Source organism: Rutilus rutilus (assembly GCF_951802725.1).
Source record: "Rutilus rutilus genome assembly, chromosome: 2".
NCBI lineage: Eukaryota > Metazoa > Chordata > Actinopteri > Cypriniformes > Leuciscidae > Rutilus > Rutilus rutilus.
The window spans coordinates 60476580-60486772 of NC_140210.1; the positions used below are offsets into that span (position 1 = coordinate 60476580).

General features: G+C 42.0%; 1 protein-coding gene across 1 annotated transcript in view; it reads left to right on the forward strand.

Moving 5' to 3' along the window:
- The window catches only part of LOC311286234 (NACHT, LRR and PYD domains-containing protein 1 homolog), a 45481-nt gene extending 39153 nt beyond the window's left edge, over positions 1-6328 (forward strand). The window contains exons 10-12 of the mRNA XM_084402351.1: positions 1-867; positions 3489-3764; positions 3931-6328. The exon at positions 1-867 is cut by the window's left edge and continues 44 nt beyond it. Of these exons, the coding sequence (XP_084258477.1) occupies positions 1-867; positions 3489-3764; positions 3931-3971 (1184 nt within the window). The 3' untranslated portion in view covers positions 3972-6328. The remainder of the gene's footprint in view (positions 868-3488; positions 3765-3930) is intronic.
- Positions 6329-10193: the final 3865 nt, after the last annotated feature.

The following is a 10193-nucleotide window of genomic DNA, read 5'->3' on the forward strand; positions in this document are numbered from 1 at the left end:
TGAACTGTCAGTCTTGTGTCCATATAGCTGATTCTGATCAGTGGCTTCAGATTGAGCCGTCGGCCTGTACAGATGAAGGAGGGTCAAAGTTCAGGGTCAGCACTGACCCAGGCCGTTACGAGTGTGTCAGGACCAGAATGCGATGGGTCTGTGACTGTGTCGTCACCCTTCAGTACCGTACCGTAGACGGACTCTTCCTCAACGCAGAGCTGGAGAGGCTGCAGTGCAACCGGATCGGTCCAGTGATTGACGTGACGGTGATCTCAGGGAAACTGGAGGAAGTTCATCTGCCCCATTACGCCTGTTTAGGAGAGTCTGACCCCTCTCTCAAAGATGCTGTGAAAGTCCTCACCGTAAAAGACGAGGGAATAACCACAGAACCTGTGCAGTTGACCCGATTCCATGCTAAGATTGTCCAACCATCCTTCTCTATTACAACATTAATTATAAGTTGGATAATGGGATGGTACGAACACTGTGATCTTCTTCTCTACATGCATTCTAAAGATCCTCTCATTCTACATCTCTACTTGTTTCCAATTGATGATCGTGCAAAAGCAAAAGTTAAGAAACAAAAGTTTCCAAATGACCCAATAGAGCATCCCAGACCTGGCAGGCCATTTCGCATGAACACGCCACACATTCTTGATGTTCCTGGTGCCTCTATCCATCCTGAAGAAGGGATCACACTCACAAGAGAAACTCCCCCAAACTTCTTCAAGGTCAACACAAGTCTGGAGAATGATCTTCGAATGACTCTTATCAGAGAAGAGGATCAGAAGACTATCTGGACTGCAACAATTAAGAAAAATGAACTTGATCAGATTCATCCTAAGAGAGACGAGCCGCGTCTGAATAGTGAGGAAGGTAAATCACAGTTTTTTTTTTTTTTGATAAGCATTGGCCAGATCTCATTCAGGGGGTTACAAATGTCCAGATCATTGCAGATAAACTCTGTCAGCAGAAACTAATTCATGAGGAACAATATTCAGAAATCACACAGAGTTTAACCAGTCAGGAGAGCATGAGAAAGATCTGTGATATTATACGAATGTACAGTGACACTGTGAAACCTAAATTAATCTCAATTCTTCAGAAAGAGGAGCTTTACAATGTAGAACATTGTATTAATTGCTAATGACATTGCAAAGAAATCTCATAAATAGGGCTGGGCGATAACGGACGCATCGCCTGCGATAATTAATGCGATATGGCTCAGCTTGTCAGTTAACTCTGTGTAGTAAATGCCGCTCCATCTGAAAGCAGGTGATGGCGATTTACTACTAATCAAGGAACCGGCTTTACTGACGAGATGCGCATAACAATGTCATGATATATATCGCCAGCCCTACTCATAAATATTTTATATATTTAATTCGTTTTTTTCAATGCAAAGAAAACTTTCTGCAGGTAAAGTGATTTGTATCCAGGTCTAATTATACTTTCTTACTTATTGGTGAATTACCATTTGTAAAATCCAGCAGTTGTTCTAACACTCTTTAGTTAACTTTACTTAATGTCTTAACTTAATTGTAAAAATTCTAGTAATCTGTACTATTTAAATACTATGGCTTGGTTTCTCAGAAAACCCAAAGTTAGATTAATTGTTCGGTTTGAGTGACATTTCGTCAAGCAAAAAGAGTTTCTGAGGCAGGGCGATTATTAATAGACTTTTCACTCATTTCCTCCACTTCTGCAGTTTTCTTTCTCTGTTTGCATTCACTCATTTCCCAAAGTAATTTTGATATTGAATTGTCAATACAATATTAATAGAGAACTTCACATAAGCTGACTTCATAAATTGATTTTCCTAAAATATTTTTGTTTGAACTCACCATTATGATTATCAGTGTTATATTCGGTTGGGCACTTGGAACTTAATTTATATTATTGTAATTCTAATCTAAAAGGTGACATAACTTCTAACTAAATCATTTTACTAGTCTATTTTTCACGTTGAATAATGGTCTTTTAAAATTGTATTGTTAACACTTGTGTCATTAACACCTTGTGAAACTTTAATTGGGTTGATATAATCTCACTATATTTGTGACAATATCTTGTAATTGCCCATGCTTGATTCACAGACTTCACCATTCAGCATGTGAAACACAACAGTGGTAACTATACTAAGTCAAGAGTAAATCTAAAGTAACTTATCAAGTTCTCTCTAAATGTCTTTTTTAGTTACTAGAACGCTAGTGTAAGTGAACTATTCTAACTAAGCATTTGCCAGTACAACATACTATTTCTGTTTCACTTTACTTAGTTTTTTTAAGGCAATCGGTTTGCATGCTTTTTTTAATTAGGAGTATCTAATTAGATTCTACAGTGTATACAAACCTTCAGTTCGTAATCTAGCGGTGGGGGTTTTACGTCTCAGAATGTATATTTTATTAAGTTTACTCTTCTCTAGTTCATTGGAGGAGTAATCTTTATAAGAGTTTATTACACGGCTGTATGGAATACTTGATTCTGATTGGTCAGTCGTGCCATCCAGCAGTAAGATATACCCAGATAACAACCGCTGAAAACAGAAACAGAGACTCATCCGGGTCACTGAAGTCAGCAGCGCTATACGCTCGCAAGGAACGGGTTTTACTTTGTGGAAGTTTTGCATTTGGTGAGCTGATCAAATATTTAAACTTAGTCGAATCAAAATTTTGTGTACAGTTAATTATGCCATCCAGTATCATGGATTTGCTCTCTGTTGTTTCATACAAATGCAGCTGTTGCCATCATGACTATTGTTTTGTACACTGTTGGATTATAAGATACAAACAGGTACGATTTTAAAACGGTTTAATCTGAAATCAATATCTCAATAACACTTTAGAATACTGTTTCTTACTGCTTAACTAATAATAATTACTGAAGAACTAATAGTTAATGAGCATCTGCTCTGGTGAGTCTTGTTTTGTGTGAAACATGACGGGATTAGGGATGAATGTAAACAGTGTGCCGCTTTGGTGCATTTTTTTTCATAATTAATGTAATCGATTACGTCAACACATCGTTCTTCTGAGTAGTTCTATACAACTTAATTTACTAATTTGATTCCTTTTTGTAGGGAGGTGGTAAAATTTCGGCTTGCGTACTGCTGTTAAATGGATATTACAATTAATGTGCTATGGCAAGTTCATAGGAGGAGCTAAAATATATCTACATTATACACACACAATAATTTTACAACATTATTTAGCTCAAATAATTAATTTAGATCATGCAAATGTATTATTCAGTCCTTCCATGGCAACATATAATGTTTTTGCACCTCTGACTACTAATTGTACTACTTGTAAAAACCTTTTTAATTAAATCTTGTTTCCTGCTTTGTGTGACTCGCTGACAAATCACTGACTGTTGAACAAGAGTTTGGATGAGATGCCTCTAAGAGACCAGACCTGATCTAACCCTAACATTTGAAAACTTCGAATCATGTGTTTAGAGTGAAAAATACTGAAGATCTTTTTCTTTTTGTCCTGCAGAAGTGAATCAGCGAAGGAATATGGCGTCTGTTAAAGAGCTGCTTGAGCAGACATTGAGGGATCTAGTAAAAGATGACCTGAAGCGCTTTCAGTGGTACTTGAAGAATCATGAGCTTATTTCAACTTCTGAAATGGAGAACGCAGATGTCTTTGACACAGTGGACACGATGGTGGCACGTTTAGGACCAGAAGAAGCTGTGAAGATCACAGTGAACATCCTGAGGAAGATGAACCAGAATAATCTGGCTAAAGAGTTGGAGAACAAACACAAGGAAGGTAATGTTTAAACATTACATTTAAATGTTTTCTTTCATTGTAAGGAGTGACTGTTTAGTACTGTGAGGGATTCAATGTGAAAAATGAAGTCATTGTTAAACTCAAATGTTTCTCTTTGCTCAGCTGATGTGTTTGTGTAATCTGATGTTTCATCTTTCTCTCACAGCTCGGACTGAGGGCAACATGAAGGCTTCTTCCACTTGCTGATTCAAAACAGATCAAGGGTAAATAATGATCAGTCTGGACCTGGAAATACATATTTATCCCATAATTATATTAAAGTATTGAACTTAAAGGGATGTTTCGGAGTAAAATCAACCTAGGGTCCTTTGCACCTTGACCTCGAGCCGAACACCTCCCAGAAGCCTTTTCTACCTTGGTCGAACATTATTAAAGTTAGAGCTTATTTAGAGATATCAGCCGGATGGCTTAGTGCAGGCGCTAATGGATCATATGATGTATCTGGTAAATTACTAGGGCTGTGTATTGGCAAGAATCTGGCGATACGATACGTATCACGATACATGGGTCACGATTCAATATATTGCAATATATTTCGATACTGTGCATAAGGCGATATATTGGGATTTTTTTTAAGTTAAATATATAAAAAATATTTAAAAAAAGACATGATGTGCAATGTGCATAAAAGTCAAAGAAGTGTAATTTAGGTAAACAATTCAGTACACAGAAAATCAAACTGCCAGTTTGGGATTGTGGTTCACAGGTTTTGAGCAAATTTTTATATGCTCAAGTAGGCCATAATAAAAGAAAATACATAGCCCCTGTCACAATACAAAACAACAACATGAACTGGACGAAAATGAATGAAAGTGGATGAAAGTGAACAAAATGAATGTGTTATATATTGAAATCAAGTTTAATATGATAAAAGATTTAAAAAGAACTGGACGCGCGAATGAGGCTAATTAGCGTCTACCGCGCAGCGCTAAATGCCTCATTCGCGCCGCAGGACCTCCAGACGCGCGTAAACGCGTCTTTGCATTGACTTAATGATGTTTTATTAACAAGGTTCGGGAGGAGCACGTTCAGATAATTAACACAAGTGGAGAGCACTCAGCAATCAATGGTAAGAGGTGCATATATACTCAGCAGTCTCACCTCATTCCATTGACAGTTTGCAGCATCCCTCCACCACCCCTTCTCCACGCTTCTAGTCCTAAACACTTACATACGGGGGGAGTACTCTGGGTTCGGGCCGAACTCCGAGCTCGGAGCCCTCCCTCCGGACAGCACGCCAAATACGCATTAAACTTTACCCCTTCAAATTATATGTAAGTGTGAACTCGTGAAACATTGAAATCACTTGCGCCAGACGCTCTATGCGCGTTTGGTGTGAACGATGCACGCGATTACATTTAGAAATAGACGAGCTTTGTTTCCAAATGCACCAAGCAAAGATATCCTTTCAGTTGTATAAACTTTTATAAAACCAGCCAATATAATCACAATAAACATCCAAAATGAAATATTTAACATATATATAACAACTGCACAACATCTAATTTGTAAACAAAATGACTTACGCACTAAATCCAGCATAAACTCCGGCACAATTTGCATATGTTTAAACTCTCAGGACAGACGTCACATCCCGAACCTCACATCAATTGGCTGCCGACTGCGTTTTTCGCTTGATATTTGCATAAAGTCGAGAACTGCCCAACTTTTTGACGCTCTCGGTTGCTCTCAACGCTTTCTCCGGTCCGCTGTCAATCCTAAAATGTCCAGTGGACACGCACCGTTAGGCGAGCCTGGCGAGGACACTAGTGGTGCGTCTCAGCATAGCCATCTAGTGGTAGGGATTTAAACAACATAAACGTGAACCACTGTCTTACGGTCTTACCATGAATATTTTTGGACGTAAAAAAAATCGATATTGCGTTTTTGAAAATCGATACAGTATTGCAAAATAAAATATTGCGATACTCAAGTGTATCGATTTTTTCTTACACCCCTATAAATTATCCCGTTAATAATGCCCAGAATGGTACCAAACTTCTACAGTAGTACAAATATGTTCTGTACTCATAGAACGAGGCATTGGAAAGTTTGTAAGTACATCAGGAATTTATTTAAATAACACTTGCCTGACGGCCAATGCTACTGCTAAACCGGACATCGACGTCACTTCAGTCACAGAAGTGGAAATATTCTGAATGATAGAGAGACACTCTGAATAATGTGCTGTAAAGTAAGACTGTCGTGAGTTAATGGACCGTTTCCCCACTTTTTTATGTTTAACTCAAATACAGGGAAGGTAAAACAAGTTTAATGTTAAAGTAAATGTATAGCAAGATTTATATTTGTCTGACTGTATTTCATACTTGTTGGTGAATTGTTTATGTACATTTTTATAAATGTTTTTTTTTTTTTATAAACTATGAAATGTTGAATTTTCTTAAAAAACACAGTTGTTGCAAATAGAATCCAGCTCTTCTTTTCATGTGATTATATTCTTATGCAAACACACAAAGTTTGGTGAACTGCAATGAGGAACATTTAATATTTTCTTTATCTAATAAAAGCTCTTTTTTTCTAAATTTATTTTTTCGTGTCATAATTTAACATTTGGATATTTGGGATATTTCACTGCATGGAAATATTCTTAATTAATAGACATTCTGAATAATGTGCTGTAAAGTAAGACTGTCATCGGAAAATGCACAACAGTGACAACATTCTTAACCCCTAATGGTGGGTAAGTTGAGCCACTTCTGTGTCACTAGCTCTGTTTCTGTGTCCTTATGAACCTTTCCTTTATTTGTCCTGATAGAAGACAGCTGAAATATGATTTGTTGTATAATAATGCTGAAGCACAGATATTTGGCAGTGAAGAATATGTTCTCTGAGCTTCATGTCCTCTACAACAGTCTCAGCCTTCCTCCAACGTCAGGACACCTGAACGAAGCTCCACAAAATCTGTCCGATTAAACATTATTCAGCTGGAGTGTCTAAATCACTTCAACAAAGAGCAGAAAAGAAGTGTCCAGTGATGCTCTTCCCATGAAAGCAGCTGAGCGTTCTGATGCTGTAGAAGCAGAATGTGAGATTCGTCACGTAGAGCTGGAATATTTCTTCTCATGTTGCTCCATCAAGTCATGGTTTAGTCTGTAGTTGCAGCACAGTTTGTGTCTCCAGGAGCTTTTGTTCTGCTTTTGCACACGTTTCTCCTCCAGCGGCTCTGGAAAACATCCACAGCACTGCAAGTGTTTGTCAGCGCAGGTTTTTATCTATTTATTAAAATGATCATCTGTAAAGATGCCTAACTTTAAAGTCTGGACTACAACAAAGCTTGTGCTCTTATTGCTTTGGAGAAAAGATGCTGTTCATTTCACACATTTGACCGCTGTGTTGTGATGAACACAATGATCTGTCATGAACTTCAGCATCAACTCTAGAGAAATGTGTCCAGTAGAGGAACATCTGTGACTGTTGTAGTTGAGAGAGTTTTTGGCATCATTGAGACGACTAGAGTTATTGAGGAAATGTTTAGCACTTTATAGCAGGTTTTTGCAGGTCTTTTGTGTGTCCTCTATTGAAGCGTAATAAACCAACAGTTGGAGAGTCGACGTGTGCAGATCCTTTTATGACTTTATGACTTTTTTTGGGCTGGATCACAAACTAGCCAGTCCTGAAATAGTCAGAGGATGCAGTGCAACTATTTTACCCTAAGCGGCCGCTCACTGCTGACTCATAACAAAGGTGTCATTTTTTTAATAGTTGCGAGCTTGTAACCTGCTAAGTCAGTGATAGTCAGAAATCAGAAGGTCTCCTTAATGATGTGCCCATGCTCCATTCATAGTGCCTTCGGTTTGATCTATCCTGGACAGAGATTAGCGGAAACACCAGACTGCACTTTAATCTACTGGAAATAATGATTTCTGAAAAATGCAGAATAAATCAAGATCTAACATTTATTTGTCAGGTAAAATGTATCATGCCAATTACACAAGTGATTCAGAAATAATAAATACATGACATCAATTACTCAAAGATGACTCTAAAAGTAAGCAATGCATTCCTGACAGAGACACACAGCGGTGTGTGAGTGTTTTCCAACGGGAGACCAGCACTGGATGGGGGATGATCCTGGTTACAGGTTCCCCGAAGACTGGTCTGTCACCTAGCCTTAAATACCAGAACAAAAGGGTTATACCAATATTGTTTAGAGTTGTTTGGGTCAGTCCATGTCCCCCAGGGGGAAGCACCTGGTTTCAGGAGATCTGGAAGAGACATCACCCAGAGAGGAGAAACAGGATTCTCCTAAGTTCTCAGTCTTTCTCATTAAACCAATGACTGCAATGAAATTAAGACCATTTTACCAATCGCACTGAGACAATTAAAATGATACCAAACATGAAAAGGAAAAACAATAGATTCACAAGATACACCATATGTGTTATATAGTGTCACGGGGTGAAGAATCACTCGACAAGGCAGGCTTAGTGAAAAGGCCCCGGAGGGTGGATTTTATTTACAGTGTAAAAAATAAAGGTGAAGGAAGACGGTGATCCGGTGAGTGATGGCTGGTGCTCCAAGTGCTCTGCAGTGTTCAATCCAAACTGAAAGTGGGTGTCCAAACGTGCTCCAAAAGTGGTGGGCTGTCGGTCACTCGCTGCTTTCTGAAGGGAACAGAGAGAAAGGTTAGTCCAGCAGTTCATTCAGCTCGAGACCAGAGTCTGTCTGTCTGCTCAGCGCGTGCTGCTTTTGTAGCAGTTAATTAATGAGCTGCAGCTGGGACCGATCAGCCCGCTGTGAGGATGTGCAGGTGTTCGGTGTTTGTTACCAGGGCGACGCTGATTTCCTTGAGGACGCTCGTCACATTCCCCCCCCCTAAGCGTCGTTCTGGTCCTGTGAACGTAAAGAGATAGTAGGGGTGAAACAAGGGGAGGGTGGGGAATGACCCCTGACAGACCTGCATAAGCTGTCCATATCCGTGAGAGGCCATCAGCGTTCGCGTTGGCGGCCCCGGCCCGATGTCGTACCACGAAGTGGAAGTCCTGGAGCGCTAGGAACCAGCGAGTCACCCTGGCGTTGGTGTCCTTGGCGCGGGCCATCCACTGGAGAGGCGCATGGTCGGTGACCAGGGTGAACTTGCGGCCTAGGAGGTAGTACCGGAGCTCCAGGACTGCCCACTTGATGGCCAGGGCCTCCCTCTCGACGGCGGCGTACTTCCTCTCGGCCGGGGACAGCTTCCTGCTGATGTAGATGATCGGATGCTCCTCACCTTCCTGGACCTGGGACAGGACGGCTCCCAGTCCCGTGTCGGAGGCATCCGTCTGCAGCAGGAAGGGGCAGCTAAAGTCTGGAGCGCGGAGTACCGGTGACGACGTCAGGGCTTCTTTGACCCGGGCGAAGGCCTCCTCCACCTCTGGGGTCCAGCATACTTTCTCCGGCTGCCCCTTCCTGGTCAGGTCTGTCAGAGGGGCGGCTAAAGAGGAGAAGTTGGGGATAAAACACCGGTAATACCCTGCCAACCCCAAGAAAGCTCGTACCTGGGTCTTTGTCTGGGGTCTCGGGGCGGAGTGGATGGCCTCTACTTTCTTTTCCTGGGGTTGTATCAGGCCCCGTCCGACACGGAAACCCAGGTACTTGGCTTCAGAGAGAGCTAGATGACATTTTCGGGGGTTGGCGGTGAGTCCAGCCCGCCGGAGCTCCGAAAGCACCCTCCGCAGACGCTCCAGATGTTCTCCCCATGCCTCGGAGTGGATCACGACGTCATCGATGTAGGCGGCTGCGTAGGCTTGGTGGGGCCGCAGGATGATGTCCATCATTCTTTGGAAGGTTGCGGGGGCCCCGTGCAGGCCGAAGGGAAGGGTCCGGTATTGCCAGTGGCCACTGGGGGTTGAGAAAGCAGTTTTGGGTTTAGCATTTTCAGAGAGTGGTACCTGCCAATAGCCTTTGGTGAGGTCTAAGGTGCTGATGTACCGGGCCCTTCCCAAACGGTCCAGCAGCTCATCGACCCGAGGCATGGGGTACCCGTCGAATTCGGAGACTTCGTTCAGGCGGCGGAAGTCGTTGCAGAAGCGGAGGGTGCCATCCGACTTTGGAACCATTACGATGGGGCTGGACCACGGGCTCCGGGATGGTTCTATTACCCCCAACTTTAGCATTTGTTGGATTTCCTCCTCAATAGCCTGCCGACGAGCTTCCGGGACACGGTAGGGCCGTTGCCGGACGACGACTCCTGGGGGTGTCCTGACGTCGTGCTGGACTACATTGGTCTGCCCGGGCTGGGTCGAGAACACATCCTGGAACTGACTGACCAGGTGCTGCAGCTCCGCCTTTTGGGCAGCCGAAAGATGGGGGTTGACGTCTACAACCACGGGATCGGTGAGACTGAGGGCCGCCACTTGGTCCCGGGTCCCCACCCACTTCTTTAGGAGGTTAATATGGTAGAGTTGC